The 21,582-nt window shown below is 39.8% G+C and overlaps 2 protein-coding genes across 3 annotated transcripts in view; both read left to right on the top strand.

The window, feature by feature from the left end:
* Positions 1 to 14,369, top strand: part of LOC143623015 (uncharacterized) — a 165,490-nt gene extending 151,121 nt beyond the window's left edge. For both annotated transcript variants that reach the window (XM_077094018.1, XM_077094017.1), the window contains exons 6-11: positions 13,008 to 13,090; positions 13,262 to 13,313; positions 13,395 to 13,463; positions 13,774 to 13,860; positions 13,946 to 14,010; positions 14,135 to 14,369. In XM_077094018.1, the coding sequence (XP_076950133.1) occupies positions 13,008 to 13,090; positions 13,262 to 13,313; positions 13,395 to 13,463; positions 13,774 to 13,860; positions 13,946 to 14,010; positions 14,135 to 14,222 (444 nt within the window). In that variant the 3' untranslated portion in view covers positions 14,223 to 14,369. The remainder of the gene's footprint in view (positions 1 to 13,007; positions 13,091 to 13,261; positions 13,314 to 13,394; positions 13,464 to 13,773; positions 13,861 to 13,945; positions 14,011 to 14,134) is intronic.
* A 2,785-nt stretch (positions 14,370 to 17,154) lies between these two features.
* On the top strand, positions 17,155 to 20,581 carry LOC143622835 (putative uridine nucleosidase 1). Its single transcript, XM_077093874.1, has 9 exons — positions 17,155 to 17,281; positions 18,275 to 18,390; positions 18,499 to 18,558; positions 19,051 to 19,233; positions 19,524 to 19,628; positions 19,729 to 19,825; positions 19,892 to 19,999; positions 20,084 to 20,219; positions 20,373 to 20,581. The coding sequence occupies exons 1-9, from the start codon at positions 17,170 to 17,172 to the stop codon at positions 20,479 to 20,481; spliced, it is 1,026 nt and encodes a 341-aa protein (XP_076949989.1). The 5' UTR covers positions 17,155 to 17,169; the 3' UTR covers positions 20,482 to 20,581.
* Positions 20,582 to 21,582: the final 1,001 nt, after the last annotated feature.

The raw sequence follows: 21,582 nt of genomic DNA, 5'->3' as shown, positions 1-21,582 counted from the left end.
ATTAGAGTGGGAACCAGAGTTCCCAGGCCCTGGTTCGATAGCCAGTTTCCCACCTCCTGGGAAAATGGCTTTGTATTCTGATTACTTTGTTCATGGGAACTTCCGTTTACCTATAACGAAATTCCTTGAAAAAGTGTTAACCGTCTATGGGATCCATATATCCCAACTGCATCCACGTGCTATGATGCGAATTCGTCACTACGAGTTCTTATGTATAGCACGTGATATTGTACCTCATGCTGACCGACTTCCAGTTTTTTATCGTCTTGTTAATCGTAATGGTTGGTACATATGTCAAGAAGTTTCCGATCGGCGTATCGGATACGAAGTTGAAAAGCTTTCTACAGACTGGCGGAGCAAATTCTTCTGGATTTCTGAAGACGTTATTCCTTTATCTATGATCCGCCGTCCGGTAAATTCTGCTCTCCCGGATGTTATGACGGCTGCTCACGAAGGTCGTGACTGGTATCGTATTCTCATGACGGAACCAACACCTATGCGTGCATTGCCAGAGGAAGCCCTAGTGTGGGCAGGCATGAGCCGTTTGTGGCCTTCAGAATTTATGGAACCTATTTTTGTGGACCTACATGAACGTAAGTTATTTGTTATCATGTTTTTTCTTACTTGAGTATTCTTATAGATCAACTTTTGTTTTCAGGTCGGAGTTCCATGCTTAATGCCCTTTTTGAGGACAAAGGGTGTGTGCGTAAAAGCATCCGCGAGGCGGGGGATCAACCCATCCTTGCTAAGACTAAGTCTCGATTCCTTTTTCCAAAAAAGGTTCAGGCTGAGCCTATCACTTCGGATGCCACCTTCGAAACAGGTGCGTATGTTTTAAACCCTCCTCCCCTTACTGTTGTTACTTCCGGCGGAACGATTGCCATCTTATCATCAAGTGATGATGATGGAGATGATTCTCGGTTTTCTGCTTCGGATGAGGAAGAAGATTCTGATGAGGGTGCTTCTGAACTTTCCTCTGTCTCATCTTTATTAGCAGAATTGGAGAAAAAGAGAGCTTTTGCAGCTTCTCATACGAAGCACACAAATGTGAAGGTTGTGGATACTGAAGCGGGGCCATCGAAGAAAAAACGAAAGGTGCACCGTCCCAAGAAACCACAATATAGCCTTTCTGATCGCATTGATACCGTTGAAGGTATGTGTCTCTCTTCAAATACTGTATTCTTTCTATGAGTGTTTGGCTAAGTGTAGCTTTTTATGTAGATCCATTGATCTTTAGTGAGGATATATCTGAGAAGCTACCTACACCAACTCCTCATATTGAAAAACCATCGTCTCCTTCTCCGAGGGAAGATGCTGAGGTTAATCTATCCACTCCGCCGAGTGGCCTTAATATAGAAGGTCAATCGACCCTTCCTCCCAGTGAAACTGTTGTGGAAGACAGGGTGCCAACGCCGCCAGCTGGTACTGCGACGGAGGAAATTCATACCCAGTCTGGACGTGATACTCGTTTTGACTATCTGTTTCAGGCTGGGGGTGGTATTGGCGAGCAGGAAAACAATCCTGTTGTTAATGAGGAGGGTTTCCGGACTGAAGAATCTCCTCCTCGTCCTCCTCCACAACAACATTTTTCTACCCCAGCTCGTCTTAAACCTTCGGGTTCCCGTTATTACGGGGATACGGGTCTGGGTGACACACATGAACTGTTTGTCCCTTCATGGGGCATTACTAATGGGTCTCGATTTTCTCGCCTTGGAACTTGCATGGATTTTCTCGAACATTGTACGCCACCTACTGAGATGGCGTATCAACGCGATCTTTCCCGTCATGATCTTCATACCAATGCGGCCTATCACCTGGCCAATGCTTTAGCCGGTAGCCAAGAAGTCCTGAGTGAGTGGCGTACCTTAGGCGGGAAAGTGGGAGAGGCTCGGCGGGCCACTGAGGCTGCCAAGAAAGAGGCTGAGGAGCACCGTATTGCCGCCCAAACTGCTAAGTGGAAGCAGGCTGATGCGGAGAATGCTCTTAAGAGCGAGCTAGATCGTAATGCTAGCTCCGCTCGCCGACGGAAAGAAGCTTGTGAGAAGCAAAATGCCATCCGTGAAGCTGATCGGGAAAAAGCACAAAAAGGACAAAGATGACTTAATCCAGGAAGCCAACTCTGCATTGGAAAATCAATTGGCCCTTCAGGGTGCCCGAATTCATGATCTTGAGGCGGAGCTGAAGTTGCAAAAAGAGCAGGCCAAACTTAAGGATCAGAGTGCTACTGAAATTCAAGGTGCCTACGACTCTCTTCTTCAAGATCATGAGGAAGTTGTTGCGGAATCGAAGGAGTTCCAAACGCGGTCAGAACGTGCGGAGCAGGACCGTCAATGGTTCCTTACTCGGGGCGTTGATGCTGTAAGTTTTCTATATTACTTGTTATTTTACTCTCACTCTTTGATACTGGGAACCTAAGTTTTTGTCTCAACAGGTAATCCGCCATATCAAAGGGAGTAAAGAGCTAAATGATAGTTTCGCCAATGTGATGACTGCTTCTTCTTCCCTTGGGCGTGTTGCGGGCTTTCATGAAAGAGTGAGTTACACCCGAAGTAACCGTACATTCAAAGATCATCCGCTTTATGGAGTTGATGTTAAACAAGCCCGAATTACGCGGATAAAAGAACATGACGATCTAGTGTTCCTGCTGCAGCAAATGCTTCCGGAGTTTGCGTCCGCTGATGACGGCTTACAACTCTTGAAGATCTATCTTGGTGAAGAGTCTGAGGACGATTCTTCGGAAGATACTTCATCAAAGGGTCCGGAAGGTGAAACTTCCACAAATCCGTAGAATGGATTCGTAGGTTTTTGTAACTTGTAACTTTTTCTTTTCTCTTTTTGTAATTATTTTTTGAATAATGAGAAAAAAAAATCTTATCTTCTGTGGATATCCTTTTGTTCAAAGAAAATATCTTTTTAGAATATATTTTTGAAATCTTCAACATCCTGAAATGTTTGAAAGTTTCGGATAAATATGCAGATGTGGCGGAGAGAGAAATTTCTTGAGGGCAACTGATAAGACGTGTATGACGTCGTTGACAGTCTGGTTGCACTATCTTGAATTTCCCGCCTGACGTGTCAGCCATCTGGTGGTCCGCGGTTTCTCTCTCCTCTGGCACTTCATGGATCGCATTTATTGCGATGGGTATAAGTATGACCCTTGTGATTTCCATTTAAATCTTATCGCTTTCAGATTTCTCTCAAGCAGACAAAACTTTTCATCATTCTCTGAAATTTTCTTCCCCTTTTCTGTGATTTCTTAATTTTCTTGAAACTGAAATGGCGAAAGAGAAGAAGAATACCCCTACTATCAGCGACGTTGTCGTATGCCTTAAAGAAGAGGACTATAATGACGTCGTTAACGTTTAGGGATTAACGACGGAGTGGGAGCCAGAGCGTCCTGCTAGTGGTTCTATCGCCACTAGTCCTCCTCCGAATAAAATGGTTGTCTACGTGGATCATTTTACCACGGGGAACTTCCGGGTTCCGATTACCAAATTTGTCGGATCGGTCTTAACGACTTACGGGATTCATCTGTCCTAGTTCCATTCCTTTGGGATGTTGAAGATTCGACATTTTGAGTTTTGTTGCCAAACTCATAACCTAGAACCGACTGTTGGCATGTTTGCCGTTTTTTATAAGATGACTTTTCGCGATGGGTGGTACAGTTTTGCAACCATCGAAAAGAGGACCATCAGAACGGAATGGCTCCGCAGTCTTCACGGCTGGAAGCCCAAATTTTTCTGGATTCATGAGGATGTCATTCCCTTCAAGATGACCAAACGCAAGGCGGACGCCCCCATTCCTGTGGTTCCCGCTAGTGCCCATGAGGACCAAGCGTGGTATAAAACGCTGACATCTACGCCAACTCCCCTGCGCCCAATTCATGAAGGGGCAATGGTGAGTGCCAAGATGAGCCGCTTGTGGCCCTTTCCAAGTCTGGAACCATATTACGAGGAGACCAACAAGAGTAAGTTTGTTGTTATCTCTGTTTTGTCATTAAGCATTTTCTAACTTTGTTTTTTTTATGTGTAGGTGAAGGTTCCGCCTTTAGTACTTTGTTGGATCGCGAGGGGGTATGATGGTGCGACGTCCAATCGATAAGAGGGATGCGCCTTTCCTTGAGCGCACCCGTTATAATTTTATATTCCCCATAGCTTTCCGCCCGGAACCTAAAGTTTCCGAGGCGATGTATGCCAAAGGTTAGGCATATGTTAAAGATTGTATCCAGAAAGGTGAGGGCATTTTAAAACCCAAACCTATAACTGCTCTTTCTTCTAGCGGAGTGATTGTGCTCTTCTCGTCTAGCGAGGAGTCGTTACTTTGTGAAGAAATTTGTTCAACTGATGTTAACAGAGCTGGGAATTCATCTGCAGGTCTTACTCGTCAACGTGCTGCGTCCCACCAAAAGGCGGAGCAAGACGATGCTACCACTGTAGCAGAAGGTAAGAGACCTGTTGCTGAGGAAGTCACTGCTGAGGGTGATCGTCCAGTTGTTGATGCAGGTGCTTCCAAAGTGGCGGGCAAGCGCAAGGTTAATCCCGTAAAGATTATTTCTAAGAAGAAAAAATCTAAAAAGACAAACCCTTCCGCCTTGGGAGCGCGCCTGGACCAGCTTGATGCTGAGGATCCTTCGTTAGGTATGCAAAGTTTACCTTACGTCTCTTTATTTATTTTTGAGTTGGAATATGTCTAACCCACGGTCTTTAGTGAATCTGGATATCCTGTCTGAAGGTATTTCCGGTTTAAAGGATTCCCCTGTTCGTCCGCCACCACCGCCTCCTAATACTGCCGAGGACCCGGTAGTTGTAGCGGATGATTCGCCTTTGAAGGGTAAGGGGGTCGACACGACTGATCATGCCAAGGTGTCGCCCTCTTATAATGTTACCGTTTTAGGGATCAAGGGGGGGGGGTAAGCACGTTCCCTTATGCTTCCCAAACTTCCCCTACTCCTGAAAAGGAAGACCCTACCCCGCATCAACCTAATTGGACCTTACGGCGGGATTCGACATTCCGTGACGTGAACGCATGTTCTGAATTTCTGCGGGAGGGTCTTCCGCATGGTGAAAAGGAAAGACGTCGCCTCAGCGTCCGCCAGGAGTTGCTGAACTCTCATACTTACTATGTGGCAAATTCTATTTCCACTACCCATGAGATAACCAGAGACTGGCTGGCGATGAATGAAGAATGGGACGAACTGGCGGCCTCTGCTTCTGATGCTAAAGAAGAAGCCCTTAGGGCTATAAACGAAGCTAGAGAAACCGTCCAAGCCCTGGAGGTGGAGAAGGTCGCTCGCTCCGCAGCCGAGGAAGCTAAGGTTGCCCTTCAGGGGCAATTGGAAGAACAAGCCAAAGCAATGGCTGAACAGGCCAAGTTGATTGAGGCTCTGCAGGCTGAATCAGCGGCCAAAGACAAGCGTCTTCTGATCTTAATGCCAAAATCGTGACCAAGCTTTGGAGTGCGCTGGTCACAAGATGGAGCTTGTGCGGGCCAAAGCGGACCAAAAATGGCTATTGGCAGAAGCTATTCCCAAGGTATGTATTCTATTCTAGCCACAAATAATCTAAGTGTTTAGAGTTATTTATACGTGATGATTTTGACAGGTCATTGCTGATGTCCGGGCTAGTGATGAGCTTGGGAATTGTGTTGCTATCCTTCTCAAAGCTTCTAAACAGGTCGGTCGCCAACTAGGCTTCCAAGAAGGTTATCAGTTTGGATTAAACTCCAAGCTTCCTGAGGAGTATGTCTTAGCTGGTCAGGATATTGTTGCCATCCTTAAGCAGAGGTCAAAGGATTTCGATTTATTGAAATTCTCCTTGACGGATCAGATATCCGGACTTGCTGATAAGGAAGACAGCATCCAGCAGCTAAAGACTCTTCTAGAACTTGATGGAGAAGAGGAAGAAGAAGGTGCGGGAAACGATGATGCGGAACACAACGATGTCGCTCCTTAGATAGATTTTTCTCATTTCTTCTTAATTAAGTTCCTCTATGTCTTTGTAATCCCTTTTTGTATGAATAAAGAAGGCTTTTTATTGTATCCGGCACACTTTGTTTATATATATTTTTTTTATAATATAAGTGTTTTCGGCGGATCTTCTTTGTGTACGAATAAAGGATTATGTAATAATACAAGTCTCAAATGACTGAAATGAAAATTTTCATAACTAGGGCATAAGCCGAATTACAAGAAACGAAATTACAAAGGTTCTTAGCATCTAGTTAGGCACGCAGGCCAAAAGAAAAACCAACTAAATGTAAAATTTTCTCAGTTGGGCCCCATTCCAGGTTCTAGGGATCTCTGTCCCATCCAACCTTTCGAGTTTGTAGGCACCTTTAGATAGAACTTTCTGAACTCTATAAGGTCCTTCCCAGGTAGGGGCCAACTTGCCCGAAGGCTCTTGTCCTGAGGCTTCATTACTGCGGAAGACAAAGTCTCCCGCGTCAAATTCACATCTTTGGATCCGAGAGTTATAATATTTTTGCAACTGGCATTTATAGTTATGCTCTCGGATCGATGCCAATTCCCTCCTTTCGTCAAGGAGGTTAAGGTTCATCCGGAGTTCATGATCATTATCTTCGATCATGAGAACTCTAGCGGATGGGATTCCGATTTCAGCCGGAATCATGGCCTCTGTGCCATAGGTTACTAAAGGGGGTTTCGGAGTTGCTGGAGTTTTTCTGAGTGCGGAAAGCCCATAGTACATGGGGCAATTCGTCCACCCAACCCGTCCTTTTAGTTCCTAGTCTGGCCTTGATTCCTTCTTTGATGGTCCGATTAGTTCGTTCAACTTGACCATTCGCTTGCGGGTGAGCTACAGAGGTGAAGGTTTGAGAAATGTGTAATTCTTTTAGCCATTCTTGTAACCCACTGTCCGCGAATTGTGTTCCGTTGTCACTAACGAGCTCTAGGGGGAAGCCAAAACGGCATATGATGAATTCCCACAAGAATTTTTTAACGCTCGCTGCTGTTAGAGAAGCAAGTGGTTTGGCCTCCACCCATTTTGTAAAGTAGTCAATGGCTACTATTAAGAATTTGACCCGTCCAGGGGCTTCAGGGAAAGGTCTTGTGATATCAATAGCCCATTTCTGGAACGGCCAGGCTGAAGTGACTGGAACTAACTCGTTCTTTGGCCGTAGCGTGTTAGGGGCATACCTTTGACAAGAATCACACTTTCTTATTTCATTTACAACATCCAAGTGCATCCCCGGCCAATAGTATCCGGCGTTCATTAACTTCGCCACAACCATTCGCGGGCCAGCGTGAAGACCACAAATGCCTTCATGAACTTCTCTGATTAGGTACTTCGCGTCCTCAGCATCCACACATCGTAGTAGTGGTCCGAGGAAGGAACGTCGATACAAGACACCGTCAAGTATTTGATAGTTCAAGGCTTTGTGCTTTATCTTCCGGGCCGCTGTTTTTCCTTCCGGAAGTGCTCTGGACGACAGGTATGTTGTAATCGGTGTCATCCAGGATTCTACTCCCGTTTGGATCACTAAGACCTGATGTTGCGGGACAGACGGGCAGTCTAATATTTCGATGCGGATGTCTTTGGCAAAGTGTTCGAAGTTTGTTGAGGCCAATTTATTGAGGGCATCTGCTGATCTGTTCTCACTTCTCTTTATATGAATGACTTTGCAAGAAGAGAATTGGAGCATCAGATCTTTCGCATGTGACACATATGAAGCCATGATATCATTTTTCGCTTCGTATGTGCCGTTGATCTGTCGCGCAATCAACATAGAATCCACTCGGGCTTCCAAATGCTTAACCCCAAGCTTTTTAGCTATTCTCAAGCCTGCCAAAAAAGTTTCATATTCTGCCTCGTTATTGGTACTTTTGAAGTCCAACTTTATGGCATATGTAAATTTATGGCCTTCGGGATTGACTAGCCTGAGGCCTGCGCCACATCCCTCACTGCTTGAAACTCCATCCGTAAATAAGGACCAAATCTGTCCTGATTCCGGAGGTGCTTGGGGTTGTTGCTCGATCAAACATTCTTTTTCTTTGTGATACGGGACTTCTGTCACGAAGTCCGCCAGCACCTGCCCTTTGATTGCTGGCCTAGGTTTGTACTCTATTGCGTGTTCATCTAACTCGATGGCCCACTTGGCCAATCGTCCAGACAATTCAGGCTTACTGAGAACGTTTTTTAGCTTATATCCAGTTAAGACATTGATGGGGTGCCCTTGAAAGTACCTGCGGAGACGTCGGGCAACATATACTAGCGCCAAAACAAGTTTTTCCAGCATGGAATATCTTGTTTCGGGGTCTGATAACGTTCGGCTGACGTAGTAGATCGGTGTTTGAACATTCTTGTGATCTGTCAGAAGAACAGCCCCAATGGCAATGTCGGAAGCTGATAGATACAACGTTAAAGGTTCTCCCGTTTGGGGTGCTGTCAACGTGGGCAATTCCATCAAACATCATTTAACCTCCAGAAAGCTTGTTCCGCTTCCGCGGTCCATTTAAATTGTGCCTTCTTGAGGCAATTCCTTAAAGTTGAGATGAAAGGATGAGACTTAGCTGCATGATTTGCCAAAAAACGATTCAGAGCAACCAGTCGGCCATTGAGTGTCTGAACTTCTTTGAGGGAAGATGGAGAAGGCATGCGGGCTATAGCTTGAACTTTATCTGGGTTAGCTTTGAAGCCCGCATCCGTGACAATTACTCCCAGAAACTTTCCCTCTTCCATTCCAAATGAACACTTGGCGGGATTCAACTTCATATTGATGCTCCTCAGAGTTTCGAAAGTTTCTTCGATATCCCTCAACATCTGGTCTTCCTCAACACTTTTTATTACGAGATCATCCATATACACTTCTAAGTTTCGGCCAATTTGATCTTTAAACGCTATGTCCATTAATCGTTGATATGTGGCTCCCGCTTTTGTTAGTCCGAAAGGCATCATTTTGTAACAAAAGTGCCTTGATCGGTACGAAATGCTGTTTTGTCCTCATCGCCCGCTGCCATGCGGATCTGATGGTAGCCCTTGTAGGCATCCAGGAAGCATTTGAATTTGAATGGTGCCACAGCATCAACCTTGAGATCTATTTCGGGAAAGGGATAACAATCTTTGGGACATGTTTTATTTAGATCTTTGAAATCGATACACATCCGCCATGACCCATTGCTTTTGGGGACAATAACTGGATTGGCAACCCAGGTCTGATAACGAATTGGGCGGATGATTCCAGCTTGTAGGAGGTCCTGGACTTGCTCATTCATTGCTTTTGTTTGTTCCGGACCCATCTTACGTTGTTTTTGAACAATAGGCGTAAACAACGGGTTTACCCTTAATTTATGCTCCGCAATGTTCCGCGGAACACCAGTCATGTCCGCGGGTTGCCATGCGAACACATCAATATTTTTCGATAATAACTGTTTTAAGAAAGTCCGTACTATCTCGAAAATAGCAGGTCCAATTGTTACAGTTTGATCAGGAAATTTTTTGTTCAAAACTCATTTCTCTGGTTCAGTCCTCATAGTTTGTTTTGGAATCTTGCTAGGTTTTGAGCTCTCTGTTGCAAAGCAGTGTCGATTAACATAAATTATTGCTATGCCGGTGTGAGTTGGGATTCCTACTGCACCGTGTGCTGTGGACGGGTGAGCATTGAAGTCACCAATCGCTTCTCGTCCAAGAATAATGTCATGCTTTGATGTTGCTGGTAAAACCAGAAATTCGACCTCTTCTGTCCTAGAATGAATTCCATCACTTAAGGTGACTGGGAATGAGATTACCCCTCGCGGATGCATTATTTCCCCTCCGAATCCCGATACTGGAGCGTGGATGGGTTTTAACCTTTCCTTATCTTCCTCGTCAAGCTGTTCAAAACATTGTTCATACATAATGTCCGAAGTACTACCGGTGTCGAAGAAGACGTATTGGGAACGGTAATGTCCGAATTGAGCAGTGAGGATCAAGGGGTTTTTTTTATTCGGGACCCCTTTGATTCGAGGAAAAATCACTGGCTCATTCTTCCATTCCTCATCATCAGACTCCTTCCTCTTTTTTTTTATGTATCATACCTGCCTTGTATCATATGGACGTTTAAATCTCTAACTTGCTTTTTACTCGGACCCTGGATATCCCATGCGAGAGCTTTACCATTGTCAAGTTTTCCACCTTTTACCAAGTGTCCACGTTTTTCAGACTTTACAGCTGCTTCAATTTCATTTTTTAATGTTCTGCATTCATTCGTATTATGACCAATGTCATCATGATACGAACAACGCTTTTTCGGGTCAAGGAATGATCTTCTCGTCAGTGGCTGCGGTTTTTTAAAATTCACATTCTCCGTGGTGAGAATTTCAGCGGGAGTCTTTGAAAAGGGAGTCCAGTTATTGGGGCCTCGGTTCGAGGGTCCCGTTTTGTTTTTATTGCCTATGAGGGATCGTGCATCAAATGGTTTTGGTGCTTCCGTACTTGGCTGAAGTCTTGACCAGATAGGGCCTTTCGCCTGTCTATTTGGTCTCGGTGTTTGGAACTCGACTTTAAATTTTTGCTTTGAATTACCACTTCTTAACGTTTTCTCGGTGTTCGCATACACTTTTGCTGCAGTCATGAGATCGTCCCACTCTTTTGGCATTCCATCTCTGCCCGTAAGTGTGCGGACTAAATCATCACATCTGACGTTTTTGCGGAAGGCACCCCGAAGCATGTCTTTGCTTATACCACCGATGTTCAGGCTCTCATCATTGAATCTGGTGATAAAATCTTCTATAGACTCGTTATCGCGACGAACGACGTCTAAAATTTCTGATTGGTCTCGAGTATGTTTCTTCTGTTGACTGAACTGTTGAGAAAATTTCTTCACCAAATCGTCCCAGCTAGAAATTTCACCGTCAGGTAACTTTTCGAACCATTCTCTTGTTGCCCCTGTTAATGTCAATGCGAACATGTTACACCAATAGGGAAGCGTCCAACCACTAACACGGCCTACCACCGCAAAATTCTGGAGATGATCGCTTGGATCAGTCATACCATTGTACTTACATACTGATGTAGGTATCTTAGCATTAACAGGAACGGGTGCTGTGGCAATGCTTGCTATGAATTTTGATTTTTCGGCGAAAGCTGCGAGGCGGTATGGTTTAGTGAAGTCTCGTTCAGCATTGTTGTGGTATACGGTATGGCGAACTATGTCATGCGGACGACTACTCCTTGCTCTGGAGCTCATTCACTATCTCCGGTATACGTACTGTATTCACCCGGTTGATAAGTTGAATCATAGCTATCAAATTCCTCCAAGTAGGATGGCATCCGCATGTCTATGCGAGGACGTGGGCGTAACCTCGGTATTTCACCAAACTCTGGCTCCGCCTGCTGACTGTAACGGATCTGGCTTCCTCTCACTATAGGTGGAGGAGAAAGAGATCTCCGGGGAGATTACTCATAATCCAGAGTACGAATGTGAAACCTTTCGTTACGTTTTCTGCGTTCATACTCAGCCACCAAACTTTGTTGTTGCGCGTGGAGCCATTCTTCAGGAGTTAACGTTCCTCTAGATCTAGAGTTACGTTGTTGAGATCTCATCCTATAAGAGTCGCCCGAGTTGTTTTCTGGATCAAATATCGACCGGTTTCGGCGGGTCTCTTCTGCAATTTGTTTGGGGTTACCCAAATTGGAACCTTCCGGTGCCGAGGCACGTCCCATGTCTGTGGGAGTGAGGCCGGTCGGTGCTGTAATATTTTCTAGAGTAAATTCCCAGGTGTTACATTGGTGATTCGTGACCCCAGTGCTGTGACACGTTCAAGAGTACGGCCACTTGGAGTCGTAATTCGTGCAAAAACACTGAGACCCGGAGGTGCTTCTGTGTTAGTTACACGTGAATCTGGTGCAGGGGTTCCCGTCGGCCCTTCAGGAAGGTTACTCATATCAAACGAACCGAAAAACCAACGAAAATTATTGTTGTTCTAACACCAAAAACGGATGGCACCAATGAAGAAACACGGATCCAATCCCCGGGTATGGGTCCTGGATCCAATGAGTCTACGAGGTAAAGTATGATAATTACAACTAAGATATGAGTAAAGCTTCCCAAAGTCCAATGACCGGAACCTGCAAAACAGACACCGTGAATCTCGTTACAGGAAGGACAAGAGGGGGGGTCTTCCTGTAACCACCCTCCGGCGTGAGAATCAGTAACCTTCGTAAATGAAGAAAGTACTAAAGTAAGCAGACTAAGTGTAGTCAGAATGCAAGTGAGTGAATGAATGCCTCATACCGTTTGACAAGGTATTAATAGCCGAAGGATGTAGGAAGATGATTGGCCAGCTGTCCTCTTTCAGAAGATCTTTGATAACTGCCTGGACGCGTGTCCTCTTGTGATAGGTTGAGCTATACGTCCCATGTGCATGGGCATAACAACCTGGACACGCGTCGCCCGATGATAGGATGGATTGCACCCTGGCCATGTGCACGGTTATAACAAACTGGCCAGGTATCCTTTATTTATTGGTTGTTTAGTCACGTATTCTCCAAGTAAGAATCATGAACCTTCTTCTAGAGAGTATTTGAGTTATGACAGTTGTCCCGCTGGCCTTGTCTTCCGGACGTTTAGGCGGATAGATATCCTATCCTGCGGATGACTTTTGAGGAAGCCGGGATGCTTCCGCATGTGTTATGAGGACGTTCCTCCTTATTCGTGATATGCGGGTGATCCATGTGTCCCGCGGGTGGTTTATAAGAGGATTCTCTATAACCCGCGGGTGATACTTAAGGGTATTTGGGTCTTTTTGGTACCCTACCTCTACAATATGCATAACTTTAAACCATAAAGACGGATTCCAATTATTGGGCCAAAGCACAGGGACTATCCGTGTAATTAACTCTTTTATTAATTAAGAGATATAGGAGATTTTTATCCTTTGTAGTTAAATTCTTTAGCTTAACCCATTTGACTATACATAATGCAGTTCTACCTATCTATACTTTACGAGTAATTGAGTCAAAATTTCCACCTTTAAGACGTATGAATATAATATATATCTAATCGTTTTGCAGGAATTTTGTGTTAAGAAAAATGGTCGTTTTGAAGTATTAGCAATGATTGGTCTGTTTGGAACGATCTTTAGTGTGACTGAGATGTATCCTTTTCTATGATATATGATATGCTTGTAAAAACAAAGCTCCCTTTGAAAAACTATATAAAAAAAACCTGTAGCGTTTTGGGACCTAAATTACCAAAATACCTTTCAAAGTAATCAAACACCTTGGCTCGTTTAAACCCTTACTCCATTTCCATAACAAATATTTAGTACGATATTCGAGAGGAAGAATTTGGAAGCAGTGACATGGTCTACTGAACTTGTAAGTGGATATACTGCTTTTTTGTATTTTTAAGGGTGTGACAATAATATTCATAGTCCAATTGTATTTATTTTCTTGCAGATACTAACGTTTGTTGGCTACACGGTGGCATTCTTCATCTTTTACAGTCTAACTCTTCTTATTCTAAAGGTTTGTTTCTTTAGTCCATCTAGACAACCTTATTATCTTGATTCCCATCTAGCATGTCTCCAGTTAGGTTCGAATTCTGCTTTCACCGGTTATTGCTTTAACCACTTCAGGGCCACGGCCTAGCGTATGTTGTGCTTTATGGTTCACTGGTTAACAGTTGGGGTGTAATAGAGCTTGAGCTTTAGAAATAGAGCTGAAAACGAGCCAATCGAGCTCGGACTCAGCTCTGCTCGTTTACACATCTAGTTAGTAGGGTATTGGTGGGGCTTGTGAGTTAGAATGTTTCATAATATTATTGAAATTTATGCAGAAAAGTGGATCCACGTTGTTCAATCTGTCACTCCTCACGGCCGATATGTGGGCTGTTGTCATTCGCATCTTTTTCTACCAACAACAAGTACAAGTTTCTTGTTTTGTTCTTTTCGTATAGCCTCAAGTTCTGCGAATTGCATCCAGGGCTAAAATACGTCTTTTCGTTGCAGGTAGAGTGGTTATACTATGTATCGTTTGCGGTTGTTGGTGTTGGTCTTCTCATATATTCGAAAACGTGAGTCTCTTTTATTCAAGATATAAACTGCTACTGAAATTATATAATCTTTGTAATTATATTTTGCACACTAATTTACATATTGTTATTATCTACTGCTAAGGTATGAATGTTGATTTCACAGTGAAAAGAATCCTAATCTTTCTCAAGAACTTGAAAATGGGATCCCTAACTCACAATACCAACTGGTTCATGAACAAGGTATTAATTGATGTATAGTTAGTTGTTAGCACCTTTGTAACTTTCATGTTGGTTTACAAAATTCATTTCATAACTTGTAAACTAAACAACTTTCTTGCACTTGTCATGATGCGCATATCAATACTGAAAAAACCACCTAAAATTCTTGTGTCGTTTACAGTTTATATTTTCTGTAATTGAGTGAATAATCATTTGTGCGAGTGTGTTGTCACTTTGTTTTGTTCCTAACAAGGATAACTTTTTTACGGAACAAAGCTACGATAATTGTAAAAATATTTTCCAGGAGTGTTACTTTGATAAGCATTATATAGAAAATCCTTTTGTGGTTGGTATTGGTTATTATTAGAATATTTGAAATTTCAATACCAAGATTTTTGGATCATGATATAGATCTGTGACAAGTTTATATATCCTGAAATTTAGAAACCGAACAGTTACCACACGGTCAATCCACGGTCAGATTGTGTATCAACCGTATGTTGAGTATGAATTGCCTTTTGCCTTCAAAAACATGTAGTTTGGTGAGTAGTCTTGGTTTGTTCATTTACATTGCTCAAAAGTCTAAACAAAATTTGTCATCTAATAAACTTCGGATATTTAACATATTCTATTGTACTTGATAATTTTCTTTTATCACAAAAACATTTTTGTTCTTCAAGTGAGATTTCATTAAAATTTTAGCACATATTTGAGTTTTAGCTCATCATAATTTTCATGTGAGTCGTATAAATTGTAATAGAAAGGGTAGAAAGAATTCCCTTGTTCGTGAAGAGAATATATATATTTTGAAAGAATTCCCTATTTTTCTCGAATATACATATCCCACAAACAAATCTTTTATGAAGATAACAACGCGTTACAAATGTTTTGATGTAAATATTAATTTTAGTGGTAAAACATATCTCATGTGATTTATGATCATGTTTCAAGGAAAAGGTGTCATGCCGCCCAACTTTTATCATGTAGGTCTTTTAACAAAGTTTATTGACATCTTAAACATTTGAGGTGACTTGCACGTAAGGTAATCAACATTACTTTACTTGGCACGTGATAAAGTATCAAATAAAAACAAACAAAGGCTTATATCACGGTAAAGTTAAAATACAAAGGACAACAAAAATGAGAAGGGTGAGAAGGAATCTAGTCCATTGATCTAAGATTTGAATGACTGAGATTAATTTAATAAATAAAAATTGATGAAAAGAGCATTAAGGTAATAACACACATTTGTTGACTTTCTCTCTCCACATGTAAGGCATATGTCAATTCCCCCATCATTTTAAAATGTCCATAACTTTTTCATACGACATTATTTTTAAAAAAAAAATTCACCATAATAATAAACGTTTTTTATCTTTAATATGAGTATCATATTGTTATATAAAAATAACAAAAAAATTAATGGGTTTTTTTAATTGTGTTTTTTTTGTTGTTCATTGTGTCATTGTGTGATATGTTGTTTCCATTGTGTTTTACGTTTCAAGTCATTGTGTTATACGTATTCACCATTGTGTCTTACGTTTTAGGTCATTGTGTTATACGTATTCACCATTGTGTTTTACGTTTCAAGTTATTGTGTAACATGTATTAAGCATTGTGTTTTATGTATTAGATAAAAAGACACAATGATAAGCGAAAAGACACAATGGTGTGCGAAAAGACACAATGACGAAAAAAGACACAATGATGTGCGAAAAGACACAATGGTGTGCGAAAAGACACAATGACGAAAAAAGACACGATAATAAGCGAAAAAAAGACATAATGGTGTGTGAAAAGACACAATAACGAAAAAAGACACAATGGTAAGCGAAAAGACACAATAGTGTGCGAAAAGACACAATGACGAAAAAAGACACAATGGTAAGCGAAATGACAAAATGACGAAAAAAGACACAATGACAAAAAAGACACAATGGTGTGCGAAAAGACACAATGATGAAAAAGAAACAATGGTGTGCGAAAAGACACAATGACGTGATTTTTGTTTTAAATTTTATATAACAAAAATCATACTCATATTAAAGATAAAAAAAACGCTTGTTATTATGATGAATTTTTTTTTAAAAAAAAATATCATACTAAAAAGTTATAAACGTTTTAAAATGATAGGGGTATTAACATGTGCCTTGCATGTGGAGAGAGAAAATGTATACAATTACCTTTATACCATTTTTCCTTTGATCTTCACTTGATACATATCAATTATTTATAGTTTCTCACCCTTTTATTTTTATTAATAAGTTGACCCTATATCATGTAATATTATATATCATGTAATATTATATTATTGTATACAAGTCACCTCAAAAATCAATATCCACAAAAGGTAACCTTACTATTTAATATTAAAAAGAGTTAATTAAAAATATCAACATGCATGCTTATTTTACAAAGGAAAAAAATTACTTGATTTTTGTATATAAAACTTTCACGGCTACCTTAAAATGTTTCTCTTAAATTCTAGGATTTATTTTTTACAAAGGGGCGCTTTTGATGTAAAAAAACTTAGAAGTGGAAAATTATGTGTTTGATATTATGAACTTGTACTTAAAAGCAAAAAAAAAAGTAAAAATAAAAAAATGGGATGTTTAGTATTAGCAAAAGAGTTCTTATAACATCAAAGACGACGACGGTGATAAAAAAGAAAAGTAAAAACCCGATCTCATACTTGAATCTTCATCGCGAATACTTTCGGTTTCAAGTTTTTCAATCAGGTTCGAGTTCTCCCAAATAAAACCACATCATAAATTACACGTTTCGTTATTATTTTTAATAATCGCACATTGCTTTCCTTGTCACGCCTTTTGTTTAATTATAAAATTGGGTACTCCTCCTTTTCCACGTCACAGGTCACAACTGAATTCACTACATATCCCCCACAAAAGCAGATTAATAATATTCATTCCACTTATTTTTGAGATCTCATTTTCGGCCCTACGAATCAATAATTAATTCATGGATTCTGCACCGGTTATTATGTTGAATCACTGCGACGGTGAATTGGCATGCAATGACGGCGGACTCTCCGAGAAGAAGAAGATCATCATTGATACGGATCCTGGCATCGGTATCATCTTTATTTTATTATATTTGTTGCTTATTCATTCATTCAACTTTAAATTTATTTAACCTAGACTTACTTGCTGCTATTCTCAAATTGGCGATTAGGTAATGATCTAGATGAGATTCAAGTTAGGTATAATAATTATATTCAACCACTATTATTATTCCATTCTGAAGCACAAAATTAGGCCATTATTTAGTTAGTTAGGTATGTTTAGGGATTTTGCATCTATAGGTTTTTTACAACGGATCTGCAAACGAACCTAACTTAACATCAACAGTCGCCGTGTTCATTCAGTTGCGATAATGTGTTAGCTTATGTCCAGTTATGTTTGTCAATGCTTGTTAGTTTATATTTGTTCCTTACAGGTTTTAAAAAATTTTAATGACTTTTCTAGTCTTATCATATAGATTTAAGCAAAATTATTAACTATAGAACAGAAATGTATTTGAGTATTATGTGATTAATTTTGATGTGAAATTAACATAGAATGTGAATGTTAAAAGAACGCCGATGCAAACTTGGTAATCGAACCGAAGCGAACCAGATCGTTGACACTGACCATTTTTAGTTAGCTAAATCAAATAAAATGTCGTTTGTGTTTGTGAACCTTTCACGAACAAGTTCATTTCCTTGTCCGATGAAAGCTTAACGGACAAACATGAACAAGGTTTTTTTTTGGTTCGGTTGAGTTCGTTTACAGACCTAATCAAATCTGAATAACAAGAGAGTTTAAATTATGATATGGTTTTTGTCAAACACTCTAAAGCCTAAACTCTAATGTGTTGTTGAGATTTCAAGTTGTAACAACAAGTTTAATAAATTGAAGATTATGTGCATGCACAAGCTAACTCTAAGCAATAAACTTTATGACAAATGGTTACTCTTTCGCATTAATGTACAACTTAATGTATTATCTATACTTAACTCATGTACACATTTCTGTAACTTAAATCAGTCAAACTGAATAAGACAATGCCTGAATTTATACTTCAGATGACAGCATGGCGATCATGATGGCTTTTCAGACACCAAATTTGGAGATTTTAGGGCTGACAACAATATTTGGTAATGTTTCTACAAAAGATGCTACTCGTAATGCCCTGCTTCTGGTACTCATCTGTCTCATATTCATGATTTCATTCTATAAGTTTAAAATTTTATAGACATTTTTGGACCTTTTAGATGATTATTACCCGTTTTCATGTGCAAAAGGATAGTGTGAGATTGCAGGATGTCCAAGTGTTCCTGTTGCTGAGGGTAGCCCAGAACCACTAAAGGTATATATATTTTAGGGGCAATTTGATATATATTCCTACAAACTTGGAAAATAGCAAATATACCCAATTCATTAAAACAATTTAATAAATGACCATTTACCCTTTTTTATCTAAAACTTTAAGAATTTCTTTTATGGCCATCTTTAACTTCATTTTTTTTATTTACCCCTAGTTAAATTAATTTTTTTACCCATTCAATTGTTCGATTATCTGTCGACGCCTAAACAGACTAGAGATGACGGTGTAGTTCGCTTGCTTATCGTCGATGTCATTCAAAATTTAAATAAAAAAATAGGGTTTAAACAAATATAATGGAAAGGGATAGGTGGTCATTGAGTAAAAAATCATTAAAGTTGGGTATATATGATATTTAAAGTTTCGGCTAGGTATATATGAATATTTTGAACTTGTTATGAAATTAATCCTGTATTCTATGTCTAAATTATGATTTGATATTAAAAAAATGTTATATATCTATTTTAAATGTTACAGGGTGGAGAGCCAGAGATTCAAGATTTTATTCATGGATCAGATGGATTAGGTAACTTAAATCTACCTGCCCCAAAATCAAAGAAAATAGAGAAATCCGCATCTGAGTTTTTAGTTGATACGGTTTCACAATATCCTGGTGAAGTATCTATACTTGCACTCGGCCCGTTAACAAATTTAGCTTTGGTAAGTTGCAAATCTTTTTATAATAACATAATTAATAATAATATAACCCATTTTGTTCCAAAAAGTCAGCAGACTGATACACGAACGGGTCATTCTTTTTGGGTTGACCCAGAAACACTTTTTTGTTCATTTTTGATAAAACAATTATTTTAAAACTAAACGCTTTTATTCAACATGTTTGATAAGTAAAAAAAAACAGTTTGACCCATTGACTTGGGTCTCACCGGGCCAAATTTCTTCATAATCAACGTTGTTACCTGTGATATTGATTGATTATTTTATTGATGTAGGCAATTAAACGGGACTCTTCGTTTGCAACTAAGGTTAAACGAGTGGTCATACTAGGTGGTGCTTTCTTTGCACCTGGAAACATTAATCCAGCTGCTGAAGCAAACGTATATAACAACCAGTCCTTCAAACTAATTACTTTCATTTTTTTGATGGGCCCCAGATAGAGAAATTAAAAGAGTCAACGTTTTTTTAATGTAAATACAGATATACGGGGACCCTGAAGCAGCTGATATTGTATTCACTTCTGGTGCAAATATAGACGTTGTCGGCATAAATATTACAACACAAGTTCTATTATCAGGTTTGTTTCATCTCTTTAATTCTGTTACTTCAGTATAAAAGGGTTGACTAACATTTGTGTCTTCAGATGATGATCTTGATGAACTTAAGCAATCTGAAGGGAAACATGCTCGGTTTTTGTGGGATTCTAGTAAATTCTACCGTGATTGGCATGTGAAATCTGATAATGTCTATGGTAGATTTATCGATGCCCTTTAGTTAATATTAATGAAAAGTCATAATGTATAATCTGGCTGATATTATTTTATTAAATTTTCAGGAGTTTTTCTTCATGACCCTGTTTGTTTCATGGCACTAATTCGACCAGATTTGTTCACCTTTAAGAAAGGGGTAGTTAGGGTTGAAACTCAAGGACTATGTGTAGGGCATACCCTAATGGACCAAGGATTGAAAAGGTATATTTAATATATACTCTTTGAAATTATAATCATAATCCCGCTTAAACTCGGTTCTATCTAAGCTTTTAGCAAGCCAATCTCACGCAGCTCAGCTTGTTTACGCCCATAGTTCTTTCTATAGTGTATGATCTATTTTTCAATGTGATGCAGATGGAATTCTGAAAATCCGTGGACGGGCTATAAACCAGTATCAGTAGCGTGGACAGTGAACGTTGACAAGGTTCTCGATTACATAAAAAGTGTGTTAATGATGCCGTGAATTGAAAAGAACACGAGCTAAAAGAACAAAGAAACAATATTTGTATGTTTTTAATCTTCATTTGGGGATCACATTAATATATGTTGGGTAATTTGCTTTATTGTCTGCAATGTGTTGACAAAACTTTGGTGAAAGGGTTTCAAAGAGTCAAAGACATTAAATATGCTTGTAAACAATACGACAGGAACAGGGCAACATGTTCGTATTCGTTCGTTTAACTTTAACCGAACAAATCAATGTACACGAACATGAACGGATATCCCTGTTCATTTAGAAAACGAACTTGATCGCCGTTAGTTTGTTAGTACAAAAAAACTGGTTCGGAACCGGTTAACCGGAAACCAAACCAAACCGCCGGTTCGTATAGCGGTTTGGGTTTTTTTCAATAAAACCGGTTAAAACTAGCTTAATGGGCTAAAAGTCTGAGCCTTTGTTCGGCCTGATAGGTGATACTCGATAGCTCTAAACCAGCTTGAAAATAACCATCATAGTCTGGGCTAGGTTAAGCCCAATAAAGTGGCGGAAGGCCAGTTCTTTTCGGCCTGACAGTTTTCTTTATAAATTATGGCTTCTGAATATTGTTTTGTTTAGTATAACTTTTTATTGTATTATTGTTTTATTTGATGAAATCACTAATCTTTATTTGTTTGTATTAAAAATCTTTCATATATCATCATTTCGGCTCAACAAAGACCTGTTATTTGGGCCTTAAAAGTAAGCTTTTAGTTAGGGCTTGGGGTTTTTGGGCTTATATTTTATCACTTAGGCATCGGCAAATGGTAGATATGTCTAACACTCTTTAGACGTATGCATCTCTAGTTGGATCCTTGGATGTAGTCTTTTAAAAAAAGCCACAAATTATTACGAGTAGCAAAATTGATTTATTTATATTTAAGTTTAAAATTTTAAATTAGAAAGAAAAAAATATAAATGTCTATGATTTTTGTTCTCACTTTTTTCTTTTAAAACTTAAAAGTAAAAATAAACATTTTAATTGTTCGTTTATAGATATAATCTACGTATATGTAGATAAATGGTACAAAACAAAAATATATAAGGACACATTAGTTTTATGATTTTTATGTACATAAGTTACACATG

Source organism: Bidens hawaiensis, unplaced genomic scaffold (assembly GCF_021521415.1).
Source record: "Bidens hawaiensis isolate Kalapana, Puna unplaced genomic scaffold, B.hawaiensis_p1.1 tig00003244_1, whole genome shotgun sequence".
NCBI classification, from domain to species: domain Eukaryota; kingdom Viridiplantae; phylum Streptophyta; class Magnoliopsida; order Asterales; family Asteraceae; genus Bidens; species Bidens hawaiensis.
The sequence above is the reverse complement of the archived record's forward strand: the minus strand, read 5'-3'. Positions and strand labels throughout refer to the sequence as shown.

What these genes read in the sequence shown, in the direction of transcription:
- LOC143622835 (XM_077093874.1), top strand. Translation starts at nt 17,170, where the DNA reads ATGGATTCTGCACCGGTTATTATGTTGAATCACTGCGACGGTGAATTG. An exon ending in CGTTAACAAATTTAGCTTTG is followed by an intron (nt 19,234 to 19,523) that starts GTAAGTTGCAAA and finishes TTATTGATGTAG; the next exon opens with GCAATTAAACGGGACTCTTC. An exon ending in AACACAAGTTCTATTATCAG is followed by an intron (nt 19,826 to 19,891) that starts GTTTGTTTCATC and finishes TTGTGTCTTCAG; the next exon opens with ATGATGATCTTGATGAACTT.